The sequence below is a fragment of the Python bivittatus genome, unplaced genomic scaffold (assembly GCF_059951505.1).
Source record: "Python bivittatus isolate LINGU-HERP-01145 unplaced genomic scaffold, Pbiv_v1 ctg000180_np1212, whole genome shotgun sequence".
In the NCBI taxonomy this organism is placed as follows: domain Eukaryota; kingdom Metazoa; phylum Chordata; class Lepidosauria; order Squamata; family Pythonidae; genus Python; species Python bivittatus.
Genome location: NW_028277047.1, coordinates 4,497,126 through 4,521,481, shown reverse-complemented (window position 1 = coordinate 4,521,481; position 24,356 = coordinate 4,497,126). Strand labels below are relative to the sequence as shown.

Genomic DNA, 24,356 nt, shown 5'->3' with positions numbered 1-24,356 from the left:
TTGCCTGGTGAAAATCCAAGCCTTGTCCAACCCAATGCTCTTTGGGTCTGGGGCTACAATTCCCACAGTTCCTGGACATCCACGAAGCACCAGCTTGGGAAAGATTCCCCTTTTAGACCCACAGACCAACCCGTAAGCTTCTGAAACCAACACATGAAGTTCCTACTCAAGATGCAGCTAGTTGTGAAGTCCCAGGGATCTGATTCCTCTTTACACCACCGATCTTACTCAAGTCAAGGCAGGTGCCCTAACTTGCAAGAAACTGGAAAGGAAAGCAAGCTGTCACCATCTTTCTCAGCATCCATGGTTCGAGAACAGCTAAAGGTCTTTGGCGAAGGGAACAGTAGGCTTAGCCCCTTCGAGCGGCGCTTGGAGCATGCAGACGGCAATAAAGAGAGAGAGAAAATGGATGGCCACACAGGATTTAACCTAAGGTTAAGAAAGCCTTTTGAAACACTGACTGGGATCACAGTGGCCAGCATCAGTTTAAAGACAATTCGGGACATGTAAGCCTTGTCCCGCCTACCACTGCCTCTTGTTCCAGCTATTCTTGCACCGGTTCCTAAGCTGAATCTCCACCCTGAACTCTCTCCGCCAAACTAAGGGTGTTTTTTTGTTGTTCCCCCCCTTCTTGACTCCAGAGAAACCAAAGTGCTCTCTTTGGCTTGACCTTTGGCCTCCTCCTCCTCCTCGTTTTAGGTGCCTTGAAAATTTTCAAACGTTTCAAAAATGAATGTCTCGCAAATTCTCTTAGTCCTTTTTTTCCTCCCCTCCGTTTTTCATAGAAAAACAAACAAAAAAAAGTACAAGTTTAAAAAATTAATTATTAAAAATAAACAAAGAAACAAACGAAAAAAGCAAACGGCTGTTTCTTGCTCTTTTCTTGGACTAAAATAGAAAAAGATTTAATTCTGACAGCCAGTTTCATGAGATGAGTAGGTGCAAATGTAGGTGGTCCTTTGGTGAGAATTGCAACCATCCAAATGTTGCTGGATTGACCCCTCATTATTTTGGACAAGGTTCACATCAAAACAGCCCATCCTCTGCCATGCTACATCAAACTTTGTTCTATAAGCCATAATTGACTGGGATGACACAATACACTGAGCCATAAACTTGAATTTGTAAATCACAGTGCTTTGGTTCATACATTTTAAACCATGGTTTACTTAACCATGAATGACTAAAAGACAGTTGACTGGATTCACACAACATGCTGCGCCATGAATGTTAGTTTACAAACCACAATGCCTGGGTTCATAACCACTTTAAGCCATGCTATTTAACCAGGGTTTTCCGAGTATGCCACAAGTAGGTGGTTTCACACAATATGCTAAATTAGGCTGGGCAACCCTTCTGGATATCTTCAAAAGTACTGAACTATTGCTTTAATCGTTCCTAACCAGCATGGCGTAATGATTGCTCTTTGTTGTAACCCCCATTAATATAAAATTATAGAACCATGCAGAGAGAAGTCTAGCTCCTCAGCAAGAAAAAAATTCTGCCCTGGTCCTTTTTCACATCTCCTTAAACTCCAATGTCCTCTTGCAATTTGGGCTGAGTCCTCCTTTTAAGGGAGATGGGCAGTGGACCTCAGCTGAATTTTTTTAAAAATCACGAGAGAGGCAAGATTCGAACCAGGACCTCCTGCTCTCGTGCCCCATCTTGTCCCGGACGAGACAAAACTCGCCTTCTCCCTGGCTAGTCAAGCCTGCCTCCTGGCCTATAATATTCCCCAGGGGAAATTATTTTCTGTCACTTGTAATAGTGGTTTCTGCTAAATTTAACATAAAACGGGAGCTCATTACTTCTGCATTAGACAGGCTCCGGCGTTTGCCCACAGGTTAATGGATTTCTCCTGGGGATGGAAGTGCCATTTTTCAGCTGGCAGAGACGACAAGCAGGGCAAAGGGTGAAACCAGGCCTGGGGAGATGGAGGCGGGGGGGACTCCAAGGTCTCAGCCCACATGGCCGGTTGGAATTCAGGCACAAACCAGCAAGACCACAACAGGGAAGCAAAAATCATCCACATCGCCTTGAGCATCTTAAGGCGGTTTTTATTTTTAAAAAAAAATCCACACTCTAAGTGTGTCCACCAAGCCATCTGTGGCTGGCGTTTGTCAGCCGGGCTGCAGAAGATGGATGACAAGAACAAAGCCCCGAAACCGTGATCCAGGAACGTCTCTTTGAGATCCCCGGCCAATTTCTGAAACTGTCCATTTCAACCTGGTGCTGGAGCCAGAAGCAGAGATGGCGGCTCCTGGGGCAGGGTGGGACGGGAGGGTGGGAGCAGGTGACCAGCTTCAGACCGTGTATTTTCAAGCCCCCTTGCTTGGCTCCTGTTTACTTCAGTGAGATTGGCGTGGGCAAGCTGCCCTCCGCTAATGCCCTTCTATACCTCTTCTTCTACCACCCCATTATAAAATGGTGGATGGAAAACATGACGACAACGCCCTACGCTAAAACAGTACAAAAATATTAAATGGGAAGGATGCAGAAAGAAAAGGAAAAGGTACAACATTTCACACACAAAAGGCCTGGGTGAAAAGCTGGTCCTAAAACACACAGCTACCTCCCAAATTTCTGGGATGAAGTGTGCAGGGGCCACCCCAAAACGTATTGCCAGAGTAGCCATCCAGTGGCACGGTCAGTTTCGACGCATACAGCAAGCCCAGGCCAGGAACGACCCTTCTGGTTTCCTGGGGTTTGGTGTCCTGTGATGTCGAAACTGAAACAGTGAATGTGGCACCTGAAAAATTATAATATAGGGACAACTTCCGAAGGGGTGGGGAGGCACGCCCAAGGTTCTGGAAGCAGCCCGTACAGAGTTGAGGTTTCAGCTCGGGCCTCCGTGCCGGGGTTGAGCGACACCCCAGCTGGGTTCGCGCTGTGCCGGAGCCAAACAGATTTCATTGCTGCTGAGAGCAATACGTGAAGCTGGAGAATCGGGGGCCGAGAATCCTCTCTCCCACCCAGGTGGAGCACCGTACATGTGCGCGGAGAGGTAATGGTTGAGAATCTGGAACGGCCTCCCAGCTCTTTAATCGTCCTTATCTATGGGGGAAAGGACGGCATTCTGAAAGTAATTCACCGAACATAAACTTTGCCTCAGCACAAGAGCATTATGCAACATCCAAGATGGTAGGTGAGTTTGCCCACATGCGCACGCCTACTGCAACGTTGCAGCTGGTTTGAATGCCAGGCCAAATCCTGGTCAGCTTCTGCCTATCCATCAGGGAGATCAATCTCTTCCTTCCTCAGTTTTCTTGCCAATGTGCGCTTGCGAGTGCACATTGCCACTCGCTTTTTATAAACATTGCTTTATTCTCTCTAAGCCCACATTTATTGACCTACATCAACCCTTCTGGAACCTTCTATGAAATGTGATTTCTTTTTTTAAATCTTTAAAAAAAAAAACACCAAGGACAGAAAACTTGTTCCTAACACATGGGGAGGGGGGGAAGAAAGATGGGTATTAATTTGGGAAAGAGGTCAGATACGCAAAAAACAAAATATATAGATATGGGGGGTCTCCACCACATTCAGATTGCAAAATCTGGGCTCCCTGAGTTGGGTTTGGACTTTTGATTTAAAAAGAGAAAGAAAGGCACGCAGAGTCAGTAGGCCTGGCTCTATTAATAACCCAGAACGACCAAATGCCATCTCCGAGAAAAGACAGACTCGTCACACACTGAGGCACAGCTGGAAAAAAAAAATGCTTCTGGGCCTCCCACAGCCCCCAAATGGATGGCAAGCACATCTTCTTAACAGCCTAATTCATGCTCTGCTCGGGGAGCAGAAAATCTCAGTAGTTAACAAATGCTACGAAAAGCACCTCATCGCGTGACCCAGACTCCGATAGATACAGCAGCTGCGAATAGATTACAAGGTGAGCTGGTGTCCTCTAGAGCAGTGTTGCTCAATCTTAGCCACTTTAAGAGAGGCGGACTTCAACCCCCAGAATTCCCCAGCCAGCCATGCTGGCTGGGGAACTCTGGGGGTTGAAGTCCGCCTCTCTTAAAGTGGCCAAGGTTGAGTAACGCTGCTCTACACTTCCTGGATTTCAGAAATCCAGAAGTTCTAGTTCTAGTTAGCGAGGACAACGCCAAGAGATTGTGGAAAGGGCCAAACGATCTGGAGGGCAAGCAGGCGTTGTGGAACTCTAGAACCAAAGTAGCTGGTTTGACGGGTTTGGATTTGGTAGTTCCGGACCTGCACAGACGCCCCCCGGTTGATTCTCAACACCTCGATCCGAGCACTGATTATTTGAGAGAAGGCCAGGACACACACACACACACGGCTAATTTAAAACCAGTGTTCGTGCACCACGTTCTGTGGTGTAAAGCAGGATTTGCTGTTGTTGTTCCACCACAGTTGTGAAGTCAGACCTCTGCAGAGTGAGGAGGAGGCTCTGCACGTTTAAGCTACCTCTTCTCGCCCCTTTCTTTAAAAGAAACCCAAAACCGGGCTCTTTCCACCCCGGGTTAAAATATGAAGCGCACACAGCATATAACCCATCCCCAACTCCAGGGAGGACACCAGCCATATGTTGAGCATATGGCCGAGCATTCAGCATGGATCAAGGGTGAGGTCTGCGTGCTGCTCGGCCAACGTTGCGCCGATCGCCAAAAAGGCGACATATTTTTAGAAAAGCAAACTCTTTTAAAAAGGGGAAGTTTGTGCATGGAGCTGTTTTCTTAAAAAATCATCCTAAAACCACAAATTTTAAAGAGACAAACTGGAACCAGACATTTTTATCATTTTTAATCAAGCGCGCCCAATGTCAGAGTGGAAAGAGGGAGGCTTTATAAACTAACACATCGTACCAGTGCAGTGTTTCTCAACCATGGCAACTTTAAGACGTGTGGACAGCATGCTGGCTGGGGAATTCTGGGAGCGGAAGTCCACACGTCTTAAAGTTGCCAAGGTTGAGAAACACTGGTCTGGGCAGATTGTACATGGAGTAGATTGTCTCAAGGTACCCAGGACCAAGCTGATAATAGGGCTTTATAGGTTTCCCAGCTCCTCGAATTGCACCCAGAAAAAAATTGATAACCAACAAAACCCCGTAATAAAGGAATAATGTGGCAGTCAGGGGTCTCATCCCTTAACAAGCAGGCAGCTGATTTGGGACCAGCTGTACTCTGCGTTGATTTCAAGCTTGTCCCCTTGCATGTCCATTTTAGTTTATTTTGTACAGTATTATATTTTTCATAGGATTTGTACGCTGCCTAGGGAACTGCCTTTGTTGCCCAGCCTAGAACTGTGGCAGATAAATCAGGCCTTTCGATTCCAGCTGGAGTGGGCCGCGAAAGTCTGGTGTTTCCTTATATCTATCCATTTAGTTCCCCCAGAGAATACAGTGGCACCTGATCGGATTTGTGGAAGGATTTCAGGCAAATATCGAAGACTTTTAAAAACCAGCTGCTTGCCAGTTCTGCTTTTTCCAAAAACCCAATAGGTTTTGGAAGCCTTGTTCCTCTGCTTTCATTTCCCTCCCTCCCCCCCCCCCGGAACCTGTTTTATGTATTTTATCTATTCAGTTTATACGGCTGCCCGTTCGCCAAATGACTCTGGGCATCTAACAGCAGCAAAAAAAAAAAATTAAAAAAAATTAAAAAATACATCCCTAATAAAAATCCCCCACACACACTAACACCTATAGCAGCGGGCACAATAATTCACAAAACATTAATTGGTGTGTACTGATGCCTCGCGCAACATCCTGGCCCAGAGCCCAAAGGAATATCCATCAGGGTTGGGGCCAGCTGGATTTTTTTCCTGTGCCTTTCAAGTGCTTAACCTTAACTTTGCCTTCATGCCTTCACGTGTGCACAGCCCCTTGTAATCACGGCAAGGCTGGTGCCCCTTTCTAATAGGAGCAAGAATTAACCTTTCCCCTTCTGGCATCAAAACAATGTTTGGAGCGTGTTTCACTCCGCTCGGCTGCAGAGCCAACGTAGATTAATGGTGCGTGTGTGTGCCCGTGTTGGCGCGAGAGTGAATTCTGTGGTGTTTTGCTCAATGCAATCTTCCCCCAGCTGATGGAGCAAAAGCTTAAGATGCTTTGCAGAGGACCTTTGCGGGGTGGGGGGACCTAGAGGGTCTGCATGCATCTAGTGTTGAGGGAAGGGCTATTTCAGCTTTTTTTTTTTAAATCCACCCTTGCTTCTGCCGGATATCCTCAGAGGCAGGCACCGTATGCGTAGACTCGCGTAGTATCCCCGCGCTGGGCTGCCAGCAGCAAAACAGGCTTGTCAGGCCTGCTCTGGCAGTGTTAAGCAGAACCACGCCTGACAGCTGTTTTAGCAGGGTGTGAGCCCCAGTTAGCAGGTCTTTGTTTGCAGCTGGTGGCCGGAGAAGCACCGGGAGGCCTTGCCACTGCCGAAGCGCCCTGGCGATAAAGAGACAGGGTGATGGTGCCAGAATCACTGATGGGGTGTTTTAGGCAAGGGTGGGGAGTTTGTCACCATCCAGATGGTGAGGAACTACATTTCCCAGCATGTCTTGTGGTTAGCCGTGCTGGCTGAGGATGCTGGAGTCGAGGTTCCTCCATACACGGAGGTCTGCAGGTTCTTCTCCTTTAGTTCCCACCTTCCTCCAGCGTGCCTGAAGCTGGAGCTGACCAACAGCTGGAGACTTAACCTTTGAATGGAAGGACAGCTCTTTAAATCCCTCCATGATGCAGGGAAGGGAGGAGGAGGAAGGTTTGTAGGACCACTTGGTTCAGCTTGAGCTATCTAACCTGATGGCGATTCCGCTTTCTCCAACCCAGGAGATCCCAGATGGCTTTGATTATAACTCACCCTCGCTGGGAGTGATGGGAGGCGGGCGCCAACCATCCTGGGAATTTGTAGTCGGCTGGCAAATCAGCCAGCAAGGCAATGCTGATGATGGACGAAGGTTTGGAAGGAAGATCATTGTTTGCAGTATGAAGACATCTAGAAGATTGCTGCCCAGTTTTATTGGGGGGGGGCTGAGGGAAAATGGGGTGAAGAGAATAATGGGTACACACACCGCTGCCTGTGGATCCTTTTCCTGAAAAAGACTGCTGCTTTCTTAAAAGTGGTGCCTTTAGCTGGGGCAATTTAGCCATTTTCCTAAAGACCACCAGTACAGTGTTTCTCAACCATGGCAACTTTAAGATGCATGGACTTCTGCTCCCAGAATTCCCCAGCCAGCGCATGCATGGAAGTCCAAGCATCTTAAAGTTGCCATGGTTGAGAAACACTGCGCTGGTACTGCGCTGGTACGATGTGTTAGTTTATGAAGCCTCCCTCTTTTCACTCTGACATCAGGCGCCCTTGATTAAAAATGATGAAAATGCCTGGTTCCAGTTGTCTTTTTAAAGTCGTTTGTGGTTTTAGGATTATTTTTTTAAGAATATGCACAAACTCTATGCCCATGCTGGCTGGGGAATTCTGGGAGTTGAAGTCCACATGTCTTAAAGTCGCCGAGGTTGAGAAACACTAGCCGAGATGCTAATTGTCTCTGGGATGGCCCCCACCCTCCAAAATACTCTGCTTCCCAAGTTAGAACAAATGAAATAAATAAAATAAAGGAATAGAAAGAACAGCTAAAAAAAAAAAACAGTCGAAACATTGATAACAGGGATGGAAAGAAACGGACCTGAGAAATTTTGCTCGGCTCCTGTTGTCGCAGATGTCCTACAACCGGGCAATGTGGGGCAGCTGTCTCAAAAAATAGATCTGGGCAGCCCTGAAACAGTGTTATCCGCAGATGTCTATTTAATGTGTGACTGTTGCATTTTTACTGCCACTGGCTGGATTTTCTGCCCCAGGGGTCGAAATAATTCATCTAGCCTTAGGGAATACACATCTTGATTCAGGGGGGAAAGGGTATTACTTATTTCTCTGCCTCGGGCAGCCCCCCCCCTAAAAAACCTACCAAGGAACAGAGGGAGACATTAACTTAAATTCACATCAGAGACATCTCTTGTGAAAAGAAGCATGTGGGGGGGGGGAAAAAAACCTAGAGTGAATGCGCTGGTTCGAGACAAAGCCTCTAGAAGGCCTCCAGGTTGCCTGTGACCCCCAGATACCCGGTTCGCAGCTCCCCAGAAGTCCTGTAAAAGTTACCACCAAACGAATATGTAATGTGATGGGGGGGGGGGATTCTGACATGGGAAACTTTAACATTCACTGTAATTTTTAACTAAAATTGCATTTTGGGTTTTGACCTGGCGCCGCCGAAAAGCGGCCCCACCACACCACCCAATGGCTAAGCGTAACTTCGGGCCACAAAAAGTTCAGCATTTCTGCTTTAGAGGATGCGATCTTCGCTGTTTCTTGCCAAGATGCCAAGTGGCTTGTCCCCAAGTCCTTGATAGTTGCATGCTCAGCGCCCACACACCCTGGCCAAACTTCCAAATCCCTATTAGCGGTGCCCCCCCCCTGGCTCCCCAGGAAAAGCTGCTTTGTGAGGGTTGTTTAATGCTCTTCCAAGTCTCCCTGTGAAATATAGTCCAGCAGTGACCATAAAAGGGAGCTGAGACAGGAGCCATCTGATGGGGAACCGCTACCGATTTAAGCCCGGCAGACGCCTGCCGCAAATCTCTATTTTTATGGCAATTTTTATAGTCCAAAGGTGGAGAGAGATGAGAGAGGAGGGGAAGGTGGGGGGGAGAAAAAGAAAGAAGAAATAAGTCACAAGTATTGCTCTGAAGAACAGCCGTTTATGGGTATCGCAGGGGATCCCTTTGAAGAAAGCTATGGGTCAGAAGAAGCTCTCCTAAAGCAACAGAGAGGACTTCTTGGGGAATCAAGTCAAGAATGGATGTTGCCAACCAAGTTTTGCTGAAGTCCATCCTCCTGGCCAATCTCTTAGGGGCTGCCTGGAGGACGGACTTCAGCAAAACATGGTTGACAACATCCATTCTGGAGTCCTTGGAGTTCCCTGAGCTTGGTGGTTTTCTTCCAGATGTTTCATTACCTGGCTGGGTAACATCTTCAGGGCTAACATCTGCAAGAAAGCCACCAAGCTCATAGAACCCCAAGGACTCCACAATTCAACCCTGAGCTACATATATTCTCTTCTGTTGGTAACACCTGTTCTGTCTAACACCCTTCTTCCTTTTCCTGATGCAACACTCTACAAGGAACAGGCAGATCTTAAGTCTGACGTGACCTCTTCCGCAATGGCTTTGGAAAACTCAAACTGTCCCCCAAAGAGGTCCATTTTCACTTCTAAGAATAACTCAATTAGCTACAGTAGACCTAATTTTCTCTGTGGACTGGCCCCAACGCGTTGCAGCTTCAATGCTTATCGCCGGGACATCCCCAGGACGAATTCTGGAGGTTAATCATGCCCTGCAATTAATTATACAGTTAATTAATGTCGGTTAATTAAGCACTATTTCACTGTCAGCCCTGAACCATTTCACTGGCTCCCCCCAAACCGTAGAGGCAGAAGCTATTTCTCTCTCTCTTTCTTCCACGCCAGGTGTCAGTACCAGGAACCCTGGGTTCAGGTGCCAAATGATGATAATCGAATTGAAACAAGGATGTAGAGAACGAGAGTAAATAAGTTTGAGGAAGAGTTCTCCATGGAAATTACTGAGCAAAGAGATTGCAAAATTCTTTCTCAAATCCCAGAGTTTGGGGTTGTCTTTTTGACAGAATGGTTTCCTTTATTATTCTACTATTATCTGTACAGTTCTTTGCTGCTTCTTTTTTAATATACATATCTCTGTCCCCTTTAGGGCTTTCAAGAGATGCAGCGATAAACAGGTTGATTTAGCCAAATCCAAGATAATCAGGCCGTTAATCTATTAAGGGAGTTTGTTGTTAAGAGCTGACAATCTTAGGTGATTGGAAATGGTGAGCTGAAGAGTGAACCCTTTCTCTCACGAGAACGCCAGATCCAAGGATGTTGTGCGTGTGAGAGACCCCCGCAAAAGACCACCAGTTTCTAAATACACCCAGATCGATCCTGTTCTTAGGAAGCGAAGCCTCCTGAGCAAGGCAAGAACATGAAACACTAGTGATTTGATTTGCCTAGGAACCAAGCCACTTACATTCTGTGCCATAAAAAAGGGAGATAAAGATTGTCCCCATTACGACCCCAATCCAGAGCTTCCGCCTCGTTCCAACCTAATGCCTCACAGCAGCCTAAAAACAAGCAGTATTTGTTACTGGCAAACGGTCCGGGACTAGGGGATAAAAGAAGGAAAAAAGAGAGGGGGCAATTATTTATTAACACTCTTAGATCTTGCCAACAGTACACATAGGACTTTCCTCTCCCTGGATTCCCCACAACAACACTGTGAGCTTAAATCTCATCCAAGTTCAGCGCCTTCACCGTGACATTTTATTGGCTAGAGGAGGATCCTGGACATCAGAGTGATCGAACAGGACTTCCCAACCCCCAAATTAAGAGACTATCAGGTTTCAAATTGACTTTTTTCAAGAAGAAAACATAAACCTGAGAATTTCCCTATGACTCCGAAAGAGAAGCATTGCTCAACACGCATGTTAACCCTCTACAGCAGTGTTTCTCAACCTTGGCAGGTTGAAGATGTGCGGACGTCAACTCCCAGAATTCCCCAGCCAGCCAGGCTGGCTGGGGAATTCTGGGAGTTGACGTCCGCACATCTTCAACTTGCCAAGGTTGAGAAACATTGCTCTAAAGAAAAGATGAAACATCAGGATCCGCGCTTCACACTATAGGCAACTGTTATTCCCCTATTTTATCAAAACAAGATAGGGGCGCCCCGTAGCTAGAAAGCTAGCATAGCAATGACACCACTGCATTATTTGTTAAATGCTCATCCTGCCCGCCCCCCCCGTGCATGAAGCCTGACCCCTTTGTACCACTGTCCTACCTCCTATAGCTTCCCTGCCACAGGAAAAAAAAAATCAGGACCCTAAACCCGAGAAAACTCTGTCGGTGCTAAGAGGAATCCTCCTCAAAGTTTCATTAAAGCTTAATATTTGGAAAGAGGACAGAGCACGTGGTTTCCAAGATACGGGACGACATTCGGGCCTGTAAAACCAAAGCTGTTGCTTATACCCAGGCCGTGCCCGCCCCCCTCCATGCCAGGTCTCAGCTGGACCCGGCACTTTCTGTATGAGCAAAGGAGAGCGCCAGCTGACTTTTGCAGCATCTGCTTGCAAATTTCCTTCCTCTTCTCTGTTCTGAGCGTCCAGAAAGCGAAATTTCCTTGTAACGGAAGCGCGGTGCAAAGGAAGACGCACCTGGAACCTCGTGCGTCGGTCTCAACATTTCAATCCGCTCACAGTGCCAAACGCTTTGCCAGAGCTGAGTTTTTGCTACAGATCATTCACCTCCACCTGAAACATGACCAGTACCTCTGGCTATTTGCCAGACATTAGGGATCCAATTTCTTTTGCTGACCGCCTCAGGCTCGCCCTACTCCTGCTGCGCAATCCACGTTTATCCCACTGTCTGATTGGTAATATCTGTCTTGAATTTGGGGGCACCATGTCCTTGATTCAGAGACTACGCACGGTTTATTTAACCACCGTTTATTGAACAAATGACAACAGGCCGAAGCCATAAACCCTGGTTTACAAGTAACATTATGCAGGGTGTCTAAGTTCAGTCGGTGGGGTCCTTGGGCCTAATGTTAACCCTCCTGATTGATTCTGATGGGGTCTCATGAGCTTCAGTCCTACAGCAAGGCATCTGCTCTTCCCCCACCACTCCTCTTCCCAATATCTTTCCTTAAATAATTTAACTTCCCTTGAGAATTTTCTCTGAAATCCTTTTTTGGATTGGATTCACCCATTCTGCTAAGCCATATTCTGGCTTGTTTGTTTGGGGCTTTGCACACTGAGTAAACCCAACACCTGCCGTTGGTAAATCACAGTTTGGAATGGGCCGCCCTGAGTGTCCCACGATAGGTTGGGTGAGCCGTAAAGTGGACAAGCTCAAGATTTTCTGAAAGGTGCACGGTGTTCGGTTTGGCAGGAGGATCCCAGGGACCTCCCTCCCTCCTTTTTTTTTTAAGCCACTTTTAGAGTTTATTTGCATATTTCCCTTTTTCCAAATGCAGAAAAGCACATTCCCGGTTTTCAGCAACTGTAGTTACAGGTGGCTCTATCCAAAAAGAGATTCAGGGGAAGTCGCCCACCACCGGCTTACAGCTTAGCAAATTCTCTGAATCCCGCTGACTGTGGCTTTGTCAACTGGCCACGGGTAAACAAACCAGGGTTTAGGGCGATGCGTGGGCCCCGTTGAGAAGTTCTACTTCTAAGAGACCGACCGTGGCCTTTTCTAGGTTGAGGCCAGCAGCTTGGAAGAATGGGCCAGGAGCAAAACAAGGCCAACCCACCCCCTCCACGCTTCCTGAGCAGCAACTTGGACTTTGTTCCAGCTCTTCCGACAACCCCAGTGGCGGCAAACATCCGCGAGCAATTGGACCGCTGGAGTGACAGATGCGTCGATTTGCGCTGACAATTTGCCACTCTAATAGCTGCCTGGAGCTTTTGCTCCTGCACTTGGCGGGCTTATAACCGTTGCCTGCGATTCATAATGCCAAAGAAACGCAAGCACTCAATCCATCCATCTATCCATAAAACACCCAGCTGGGAGAACACGGCGCCAATCTTTCCACCAGCCGGTCCCCTGCAGCTCCTTTGCTCTTATAGTACAAAAAAAAGGGAGAGAGAGTTGGCTGGTCCTGGAAATACCAGGTCAGGTTGAAAGCATCTCAGGTGACCCATCAGAAAGGATGCCAGGGGCGGGGGCACCGGGGGGGGGGAAGCACCAAGCAGAGCTCTAGTCCCAGCCTTCCAATCCTGGCCTCTTCCAGATGTCTTGAGCTACGCTCCCATCATCCCCAGCCAGCATTCAGTCGGCGACAGCTTTTTCTGAAACAGCCCCCAGTGCAGAAATGCAAACTCCTGCATCTGGAAAGCCAGCACATCTGCAAGAGAATGCCCCAGCCTGGTATTATTTCCGTCCCCCGCTTTTCACCCAAGCCAATTCCTTCTTTAAGACTTCTTTAAGACTTTAAGAGTTCAAAAGAGGTAGCAGCCTTATTAGGGCTCCCGCAGTTCAGAGGTATCTTCTTGGAATTTGGGGATACCCTGGAAGGCGCTGAACAAGCACAGGACCAAACAATACTCTTTCCTATTCTATTCATTCATTTCACTGAAAGTTTGATCAACTATAATGATCAACTATAAGCAAATATTCTAACCCTAACCCAAGGTTCCCCAAAGTGGTCAACATCGACCCTCAAAGGTCGATGGGATTATCCAAGGGCTTGATAAATGGCTGGGGGTCAAAAGGGGGTCAGTAAAAGTCTGGGGGTCAATAAGGAGCAAACTAAACTTGGAAGAGCGGGGTGACTTACAACTAAAACTCACCAATCTCCAACCAAGCATCGGTGCCCTCCTTCCCATGAATGATGTCAACAGTTTCAGTAAACAAGGTATGTTAAATCTTATATTTTTCATATTTTAATTATCTATTTTTATGAAGTCATTATCTATTATTGGTATTATTCATAGTGCTATTAAAGTAGTCTTTATTAAATTATTTTCACATGATAAATGTTTGGGAGGCCGATGAACAATCTGAACCTTCATAAAAGGGATCAATGAGCTGAAGAGTTTGGGGACCCCTGCCCTAACCTAACCACCTTCACTGGCCTTATTTAGAGCATGAGGCCTTAGCGATGGCCACGCATGCCTTCTTTACTTCTCTGCTGGATTACTGCAATGTGCTTTACTTGGGGCTGCCCTTGAAGACTATGCTGAAAATGCAGTTCAACCCACATGCTGGTTGGTGAAAGCCACTTTAACAATGTAACATGTATACCGCGGGCATTGCCCAGGCTACTGGTGGTACAATTCAATGCGATAGTTATCTCTGAATCTCTACATAGCTTCAGTCCAGGGTAGGAGAGGGATGGCCCCCCTCCCCGCATGAGATTAAGAAGGGATGGGCTCAGAGGTACGCCTTTTCTGTGACACTGTAGACTATTTACCCAGAATGTGTTTCTCCCCCAAATTAAAAGGACCTCAGCCAAAAGTAAACCCAGGTGTGAACTTGGGTCTTTTTTAGCCAGATTTATTAAAGTGAAAGGGATGGTGTTAGAAGAATTTCTGCAACTGAACTAACCCATTTGTCTCCTAAGGCTTTTGCTATTTCTTCTGTAAACTAGCAAAGAGGTGGGTCTTTTCATTGATATAGGATGACCTTACCTTATTAGTCTGCAATCTCACCCTTAAATAAAACCCATTTCGTTTCATACGGCAGCGAATAAGACTCGGCATTTTAGCAGAGCATTTGTTATTGACATTATTATTTTTCATTATTTTATTACTTTTAGGGAAGCTGCCCAGAACTTGGAAACAGGGCAGGCTGCACATTTCAGTCAGTGAATAAAAACACACAGACAAAATATGAAACCTGCATTATAATGTTGACACCGCATACGCACGCAGGATTTGTTCTGTCCTAAACTTGCACACGAAATATTCCAATCGCTCACTTGTACATTTTTTGTCATCAGAACAGCAATGCTAAAATTTCAGCACAAAAATATTCTTTACACTCATAGATAGATAGATAGATAGATAACATTGAAATATATCAGTGAATGCTGGCTACGCAGATGCACTGGGAGTGTTAACGATGCATCTTGTATCTGTGAGAGCTACCGTGATTGTGCTAGATTTCTGCCATGGAGCCAAGGTTAAGAGGAAATAAACACCCTGCTTGCTTTGCTAACCTGCCCCAGACCACCCTGCCTTTCCTGAAACAACTCTCTCCTGCAAACATGTATATCTGATATTGCATCAGAGGAAGGAAAAGCTCCACGGAGCTAGTTTCTTCACAGCTAGAAATATCAGATTGTCCAACAATCTAAATTTACATGCAACCTTACGTATGAATTACGGACATATGGACTTCATGATGCACAAAGGAAAGATTTATGAAGCACCAGCAAAAACCTCTTGTTAGCAAAGACTTTTATCCCACTAATAAACATGCAGATTTATTGCTATGGTGAAATTAAAATGGGAATGAAAAGCTGAACTCTGAAGCTTCGGCGCCCCCCAGTGATCATGGTAGGCAGAGACACTTAGGTCTTGCTGAGTCAACTACAACATATAGTATTTCGAACAGAAATGTCTAAAAACAGACTTGCAACTTCTGTCTCTCAGTTATAAAACTTGAGACTGAGAATGAACCCCATGTTTTTTTTTTCTGCTTAAACAGCCATAATTGCCCTCCCTTTCCTCAAATCTTAAATTGTAAGCTATAGAATGCAGGTAGTCCTCGTTTAGCGACCACAATTGGGACCAATTGGTCACTAAGCAAAATGGTCACTAAGTGAAACCACAACTGTGCTTATGATCTGACTTCAGCTTTCCTTTGCTTTATGGACCTGCAAAGGTTGTCAATGCAAGGATTGGTCGCAAAGTTACTTTTTCATCAATCATAACTACAAATGGTTGCTAAATGAAGCAGTCACTAAACAAGGATGACCTGTACAAAGATTTGTAGTCCGCTCTTCCAGAAAACATCACCAATAGAGATACTCCTGCATCAGTAATGGAATCAATTGCTTTTCCATCACTCACCCTCTGTTCTTCATATGGACAGGATATCAACAATCCACACAGAGAGCACGGTTTTAAAGAAATACCCCTATGTGTACACACTGCAATGCTTGCTTTATGGTCTGTTTCCAAAATCCTGAAGCAAGCAAAAAAATTCCTCACTCACTCCTGTGAACAAGATGGTACTTCCTGCAGATGGAGAAAATTAGTTTGGCCATAATTTGATCCCCCAACAAGAAGTATTTGCCTTTATCCTAACAGTTTTTTCCCTGTGAACTCTGCTTTCTTCTCCCCTATTTCTATGTGCCACTGTCACCCACCCACTGTAACTTCATTGAAACTCAACTTTTGACTCCAGTCACCCGAAATGTTAAGCTGTATAATGGACTTAGCACATCTGTTAAAGAGTCTGAAGTATGAAAGTGGTAAACTAATTAAGAACTTTTAAGTACCTGTCAATCCCCCCCAATCCACTGCATTGAATTAGAAAACCTCATCAGTTACCTGCTTTGTTTGACCACCCAAATCCAAAGAACAGTGATATGAAATTGATCATTTATTGATCACCTTATGGAAGACTAGATTTCAGGAGAAGATACAGTCATGTGCATTTTTTCCTGTTATTTATGATTGCATCTTTCCCACTTCTTTGTACTCTTAGTTTTACTATATATAGATATACTATCTTCCAAAAGGCTTAAAAAGTTTGTACATATGCACGTAGGTATACATATATTCACGCAAACATCCCATCATTATCGGCTCAAATCAACTGCAGGATGAAACATCAGCAGCTTTCTAATTCACTGATTCCCAACCATAGCAATTTCCAGCTGGGTGGACTTCAACTCCCACAATTCCACAGCCAGCATGGTCATTGATGAGAATTCTGGGAATTGGAGTCCACACACCTAGAACTTGTCAAGGTTGGGAAATACTGTCCAGCTACTTCAACATGCTGCTAAGCTTTTTCCAGGTAACACCTGCGAATGCACACCCATGCACCAATGCACACACACGCATAGATCCATTACTTTCACATTTTTCACTTTTCTTCCAATCCCTGTGACAGGAGCTAGCTTAACAATGCTGCAAAGATCGGAGCGAGGGCATTTTTTAAGAAAGAGTCGGACTACAGGAATTACAAAAAGATTATTGCCCAGAACATGCACATTTTCTTCCATTATTAAACCAACGTGAGTGCAAGAAACACACCTGGAACGCTCAATCCCTCAAAAAGCCAAACAGGATCCAATCTGCCGTTCACTCACCAGCATTGACAATCGCATCGACCTCCAACTTCGTAATATCTCCTCGGACGAGGGAGATTTTCCCATTCAGGTGATTATCTTTGGGGTAAATGGTTTCTTCGGGTTGGTGAATCCGGGCACCTGGCATGAAAAGGGGAGAGATGAAGATGATGATGATGATGATGATGGGGGGTAACACTGTGCCTCTTGACTCCAAAACAGCTTTTTAAAAACAGACAGAAAAACACTCACTTTTGGCCATTTCTTTCCAAGTTGGTACCTGCTTCAGTTTGATGAAGTCTCTGGTGAAGTAATGCTCACGCCGCTGTTTGTTGTTCAGTCCTTTCAGAAATGCTGAACAAGAGATAAGGGGGGGCGGTTAGACAAAGAGGAAAAGAAATGTGTGGTTAGTGATCCAAATTCAGGGGGGGAAATCTGCAATAACCCCTTTTGGATTTCTCAGCTGGGCTGATGTTGTGACTTGCGCGTCACAGTTTAGGGCCTAACAACCTATCATGGCACCAGCCAGGAGTCCTGCCCACTAGATTTCTTTTTTTAATAAAAAAAAATTGTCAAGATCAAGCAAAGCACCAGTTTTGAGCATCAGCCCATATTTGCAAGATTGCATCACGCCCAGCAAAGGAGAAGTCACTGCTTGGTATCTTTTTTCTTTCTTTACTACCTTTAACTTTTTTTTCTTTTCTCCCACCTTTACCTTTTCCTTCGTTTCTTTCTCTCTTTTCTTCCTTACTTTATATTAGCTTGTACTAGTTTTTATCTTCCTTTTTAAATGTTTTAATAAAAATTATGTGTGTGTATACATAAATAGGAAACTGATTCTGCCTTGGGAGTTTTATCTTGAGGAGACTCCTTACTCCAGTGTTTCTCAACCTTGGCAACTTTAAGATGTGTGGACTTCAACTCCCAGAATTCCCCAGCCAGCCTTGCTGGCTGGGGAATTCTGGAAGTTGAAGTCCACACATCTTAAAGTTGCCAAGGTTGAGAAAGATCACCTTACTCAAAGCTCCAGGCAACCACACTGTTGTGCCAACCGTACCTTAGGAGAGGGCACAAAACAGCTTCCAGACTCAACCAGGAACACCCCCTGCCTTGTCCCCAGAGCCAAACGAGAGGGGACAAAGGTGGCCATCTTTGAGTCCTGGCTCAGCTCAGAAGCGGAAGATCCTTTTGGAGCAAAAGCAGGCTTGGAGAGGGGGCAAATTTTCTCCAGCCAGACACCATCACTTGGAGAACTACTTTCACTAGGAGGATGTGAATTCAGCCCCCAAAGCCCTTCGGATGTTGGTCCCCTTTCCAACGGCTCATCCTTAAACCCTTTGCATTTTTGAAAAGACCAGCCAGCCTTTTGCAAAAGTCTCTCGCGGCAGCTGCGTGGCAACCTTTCCCTGAATGCAGGCGCAGGCCCGGCTAGGCCGAGGGACCCGTCCCAGGCTGGTTGCTAAGCAACCCACGGCCCCAAGCGTTCCATTCCCTGCTAGCCCGGAATGGTGGCCTTTTTCCCTGACCCCCGGCAGCCCTGGGGTCAGGAAAAGACTGACCCGCTATTTGGGGCAACAGCAATGAGCACGGGGCAGGGGTCAATGGGAAGGGTAGTCCGACGCATTTGGAAGGCACTGGATTGGGAAAGGCAGTGCAAAGTGTGCTTTTCCAGGACCCAGAAGGCCTGAGTCCAGGAGGACCCCTAGATGGTGCACCAAGTCTGAACCCCATCCAGAAGCAAAGATGGAAACTCTAACTCCGGATCTGGGGGAACCAGGACCCATAGCCACTCAGTCTCGGCAGGGTTGAGTCGCTGCTGTTCCTCCCCATCCAGACCCCCCCCCCCCCGGCCTCCAGATGGTGGGAAAGAACCTTGATTTGCTTGGATGAATGGGGACAGAGATGCCCAGCTAGGTATCACCATGAGATACCTCACCCCAACCTGATGGATGACCTCCCCCAGGGGCTTCATGCAGATATGAGAAAGGAGGGGGAGAGGGCAGAGCCCCAAGGCACCCCACAAAACAGGGGCTTAAGGCTCAACCACTCCCCTCTCACCAGCACTGATTGGAACCAGCCTTGGAGGAAGGGGCTCCCAACACCCCCCCCCCCAGCCAATCCAGCAGGATGCCATGGTCGATATGACTGGGTAGGGTTGCCAACTGTTTGCTGCCAGCTCTGCTCTCATGCACGAGCAGGAGAAATTTATCCAAAATTATTGTGGAACTGGCCCCGGTGGAGGGGATATCACAGCATAAAAGCACAGCCCGTTTTTCTAAGTTGGCCACCATCAAGCACCAATGCAACCCAACAGCCATTTGGGGCACAAGCTGCCATTTTCCTCTGAGAATGATTTCTCCACCCTGGATCGATGTGCGGGGACTACATCTCCCAGGATTCCCAGCCAGCATCTCATCTAAGCCACTCACTTTGTCTAAAACGGGTGGGACACACATTTTGGAAAATAAACACACACATTGGGAGGGCACCAGGTTGGAGAAGGCTGGCCTGGGCCTCAGGAAAAGAAATGGCTCCTGCAGCTGATCTCATAGGATACCCTTTCAGTTTCCCACAATGCTTTGCAGGGCATTTACCACCATAACTAGTTCAGCTGGGGAGGAAAACTCCCAGAATGCAATGCACAATTAACTGCAGAAAGCAATTTGCAGAAGTCCCAAACTTTAGGCTACAAGCTGAGGTGTATTGACTCATATACCTAATAAAAATACACTTATTATTGTTGTTGTTATGGGGTTCCCACCTTGCATTGAGTCATAATATGCAGTTTAGCTCCTCGTCTTTGGAATTATTAACCAGATACACCCCCTGCCATAATGCTGGCTTTTATTGACAAGCATGTTGCAGAGTCCCACACACATCATACCTTTTCCACTAAACCATGGTTAAAGCAATATAAACCAGCTCCCTTCAGGGTTGATTCACTTCAGGGCAGGATATAAAGATGGCAAACTCAGTTAAGGTGGTGCTAAACTAAGTTCTCAGCAGCCACCCTAGCTGCAGTCACACCCCACCCTCAGTGCCCCTGTGGAACAAATCACAGTCTGTTGAAGCAAGCTCTCCCACATGCCCTCAGGAGCTTGGCAGAGATACGAAGAAGCTGGAAATGAAAGGATGCCAGTTTCGAGCCACCAACTCTGCCCGCTTGAGGGACGGGCCCGCAGGACTGCTGGAAGGAGACAGAGCAAGGACTTGGAAAGACACACTCACACAGACACACACTTTGCCCTTCTCACTTACATTTAGCCTCCTTCCAGTCGGTGGACGTGGTCAAATCCACCTTGGCAGCCATGGCCAACGGGGGAGCTGCAGCCCAGCTCCGGATGCCCCCTGCAAACACCCACGGGCTGGCACCTGTGCCAAAGGGGACCCTGGCACCGTCCCCTTCCCTTCCACCCCCGTGGACAGCAACGGGGCAGCCGCCCCACTCCCTCCACAGCCTCCCAAGAGTGCCAAGCAGCCTCTGCTTCGGGAGGGAGAGAAAACCGCCTGGCATGGTTGCAAAGCCAAGGAGAGGCTCCAGCGGGCCGCTCTGGTTGGTCCCCGGGGAGGCCAGTGGGATTTTTCTCCCTTATATATAACACCTGGTATTTGGGCAGGAGAGCGACGGAGGTCGCGAGTTGCAACAGCTGCTGCTGCTGCTGAACGCACGAGCAGAGCCTCTGTGCCCCGCCCCGCCCTCAGACCCAAGGCCTTCTGGGAAATGCAGTCTTTCCAGAGCTCCTCAGCAGCGGCTCCCAACCTTCTTGCTGGGCGGCCTACAGGACCCAGAATTCCTCAGCCAGCAGGGCCTGTGCTGAGAATTCTGGGAGTTGAAGTCCATACCCCCTGAAGATGGCCACGGCTGGGAAACACTGTCCTAGGGAGCCTTATCTGCAGCTGCGGGTGGGGTGGGGAGAAAACAGCCCTGGGCGGGTGGTTGGAAAAGCGCATGAAATGGCTGAGTGTCTGGGCTTGGAGCGCTCTTTGCAAATGGGGAAAGAAGCCGGAGCAGCTGGGTTTTTTTAAACTTGATTTATGTATTTGCTAGATTTATCAGGCTGCCCAACTCAGACAATGTGAGTCTGAGCGGGGCGTGCAACAACGACGGACCGAAAAACAAAACCCAAAATCTCTACAAACACATTATGTCAACTTAAAATATATTTTCTCCCCCCCTTTCTAGAAAGAACCTTCTCTTTGCCACCTTTCTCCAAAAAGAAGGCGCATTCTGCATCTCCTACCTAAACCAAAGTGAGGTTTCTTTCGTTTCAGCTGAGCCTGTTCTGTTCCCTAGATCGTGATTTCATTTTTTCCATTTCATGCAAAAAGTCCAAAGTTTCTTCCTTCTTTTTCTTTCTGCACTCTGTTTTCTTCCTTTTTCTCTGTTCCTTCTTTTTTCTATTCTTTTTCCTGATTATTAGGTCTTGTTAGATTTTATCTTTCGCTTCTAAATTTTAATAAAGTCATTGTAAAAGAAAAAAAGGGGGGGGGGAACCCAATAATATAATGTTTGACCAGGAGCCCCCTACAATAGATTCAGTGTTTTCCAGGTTCCCCAATTCCATCAGTCCCAGTTAGCATTTCCAATAATCGAGGATCAGAGGAGTTACAGTCCAGGCTCATATGGGAAACTTTTCAAGGAATTAACTCATTATTTTGCAATGCCAGGGTTTAATTTTCAATCTGAAAAGTAAGCAAAGGGGTCTAAATTCTGCAGAAGGATAGAACAGTGTTTCTCAACCACTTTAAGATGGGTGAACTTCAACTCCCAGAATTTTAAGAACTTTAAGATGGGTGGACTTCAACTCCCAGAATTCCCCAGCCAGCATGGCTGGCTGGGGAATTCTGGGAGTTGAAGTCCACCCATCTTAAAGCAGCCAAGGTTGAGAAACACTGTAATAGAAGATCATAGAGCAACCCCCAGTTCATCTGTCCTGTTGTGAAATAATTTTTTGAAAGAAGAGAGATACAATTGCCTGTTCCCTGATGGGCTTAGTTTCCCTTTGTCTGTTGGCAGTGTGACCAACAGCTAATTTTAGGAAGGGTGTTTAAGAAGTTGTGCCAAGCTGGTAATTATAGCTGAGAAACTGATCTTGCTGCTTTCCCTGTACACGCTGCCCAGAGCAGTGTCAACCTAGCCAACGGTGAGTTGAAATTCTAGCCCCCCGATCCCCCCCAAATAAGCTGCAGGGTGCTATTCTGAAATAACATTCAAAAGACATTTGGAAATAAAAGGTAGGTTAATTTAAAGCACTCTTCTTTTTCAGCTCCCTGTCGTTTTTCCAGCCTTTCGACATTAATTGACAAGGTTCATCCTCAGCCAAGTTATTTTTTTATTTTTATTTATTATTAAATTTGTATGCCACCCATTCCCTCAGCATTAATCCTAAATTTATGGGTTAGTGGGTTTTTTTGCCTAGATCATCTTTAGCTCCCCCCTTTTTAATTTTTATTTCACCTATGCCTACTTCCTAGGGCACCCCTCAATGTCTGACCTGCATCCATAACATGCCAGGCTATAGTTAAGCAAACTATAGTTTGATTTAGTTAGTTTTATTTTGGAATGAACTACATTCATTGTGGCTGGATTCCCACAATGCAGGTGCAAACAGAGTCAAAGTAATGCTTTGATGCTTTACTGTAATAATTCTGGATGGATCTAAGCCAGTGTTTTCCAAACTTGCCAACTTTAAGATGAGTGGACTTCAACTCCCAGAATACATCCCAGTATATTAGCTGGGGAATTCTGGGAGTTGAAGTCCACACATCTTCAAGTTTCCAAGGCTGAAAAACACTGATTTAAGCAGAATCACTTGTAGATTAACAAAGAAGGAGAATATAATCCATGTTCTTTTCCAGTTTGAATAAATCTTGTATGACTCCGAACAATTCACTTATTATAGAAAACCGAAGCTGGCATGCTTTTTTTCAAAACAAAAAGATATTGATACTCTGTGCAAGACAACATTATGCACACTTTTACTCAGAGGTGAGGCAGCTTTCCAAGAAATTTGCAGACACACAAGCATGAAACGGAGGAGAGAATTTCCCTGTACTTAAATTTATTCCCTGTATTTAAATTTATTTTCAAATAAATCGAGATAGAATTATGAAAGTATGTCAAAATATAATCCAGTTTACATGACTTAAATCAGGAGTGGGGAGTCTGTAGCCCTCCAGTTATGGTTGAACTACATCTCCCAGCCTCCCTTATGATTGACCAGGCTAGTGGGAGTTGTAGTCTATTCATATCTGGAGAATGGCAGGCTTGTCATCCCTGCCTTAAGACATCCATCCTCAGAGAAGCAGTGTCAATCTGAAGCGATGCTGATGAAGGTTTATTTCCTACTAAATTATTTTACTAGACATTAGAACCCATTTACATATCCCAAGCCTTGGGAACCCAATTAAGCATGCAAATTGTCAGAGGGGGCCAATGAAGTGTGCAAATTAAAAGCACAGTTATGAGATTAACAACCCAGCCTTAACCCCTCCTACAGTCTGATCTTCTGCATGTTTGACGCTACAGTATGAACTGCCTTACACGGCTCAAGACGCATTTCCCACTCTACAATCCAAAAAACTCTGCTCTTTTTCACATTCAAGCATCTCAAAACAGAATATAGCTCCACGTAGTGTGGAATAAGGTAGTTCCCTTTCTAAAAATGGAAAACTGCATTTTTTTTTTTTAATGGGCTTGTTATTAAGTCAAAAACTAAACGTGCTCACCGAGAGGAACATCACTGAAGGTTTCAGTTTTCGGTGGTAAAGAACACATTTTGAGTCCAGACGTCCAGATGGCAGTTCTTGTTTCAAAAAGAATAAGGGAGCAAAAAAATGGAAAACGTATTTTCTCTCTTGGAAATTTGGGAGAGCTGCTGTTTGTCGTAGCAAGTCCCTTTGGATTAACTGGACAAATAGCCTGATTCGGCAGTATAAAAGGTGGGATCCTTGGTCTCAGATTTGTCTGCCACTTCTAAATGAAAAGGTAGCCCAAATAGACATAATTAGATATATAATAGGGAGAAAGTGTTATCGATCTCACATTTTCATGAGGTTCGGAGGGCTGACATGAGAAGGCCTGCTTTTCAGGGGCACCCCTGAAGTGGGGCAACAGCCTCCCGGGTGAGATCAGGTGGGCCCCCCCTTGCTGACATTTCAATTGCTTTTCAAGACGGAGAAGCTTTTCCCCAAATTTTATCACACCATCTTTAATGTCTATTTTATATTGTTGGTATTTTTATGTTTGGCGGGTGTTTTTTTAATCATTTTTATGGAGTTTTATACCACGGATGTCTTATCAGTTTTATAACCTACGCAAGCCGCTGAGAGTCTTTGGATTGCAGGGGGATAGATATGTGAAAAATTAACAAAGGAATGAAATGCCGCAGCGATGCTGGATCTGACGAATAGGGAAGTTGTGGGGGCTCCTTCACCGGAGGTTTTCAAGAAAAGGTTAGACAGTCATTTGCCTGGGATGGTGTGAGGATCCCTGGGATGGTGCAAGGGCAGGGGGTTGGACTAGAAGGCCGCCAAAGTCCCTTCC

General features: G+C 46.0%; 1 protein-coding gene across 5 annotated transcripts in view; it reads right to left on the bottom strand.

Moving 5' to 3' along the window:
- The window catches only part of MACROD1 (mono-ADP ribosylhydrolase 1), a 195,760-nt gene extending 175,265 nt beyond the window's left edge, over nucleotides 1-20,495 (bottom strand). For 2 of the 5 annotated variants that reach the window (XM_088137370.1, XM_088137367.1), the window contains exons 1-3: nucleotides 20,069-20,491; nucleotides 17,063-17,164; nucleotides 16,832-16,951 (exon numbers count right to left, since the gene is read on the bottom strand). In XM_088137370.1, coding sequence (XP_087993496.1) covers nucleotides 16,832-16,951; nucleotides 17,063-17,164; nucleotides 20,069-20,324 — 478 coding nt within the window. In that variant the 5' untranslated portion in view covers nucleotides 20,325-20,491. Of the gene's footprint in view, nucleotides 1-16,831; nucleotides 16,952-17,062; nucleotides 17,165-20,068 lie in introns of all 5 variants that reach the window. The other 3 variants (XM_088137368.1, XM_088137366.1, XM_088137369.1) reach the window with 3 other exon arrangements.
- Nucleotides 20,496-24,356: the final 3,861 nt, after the last annotated feature.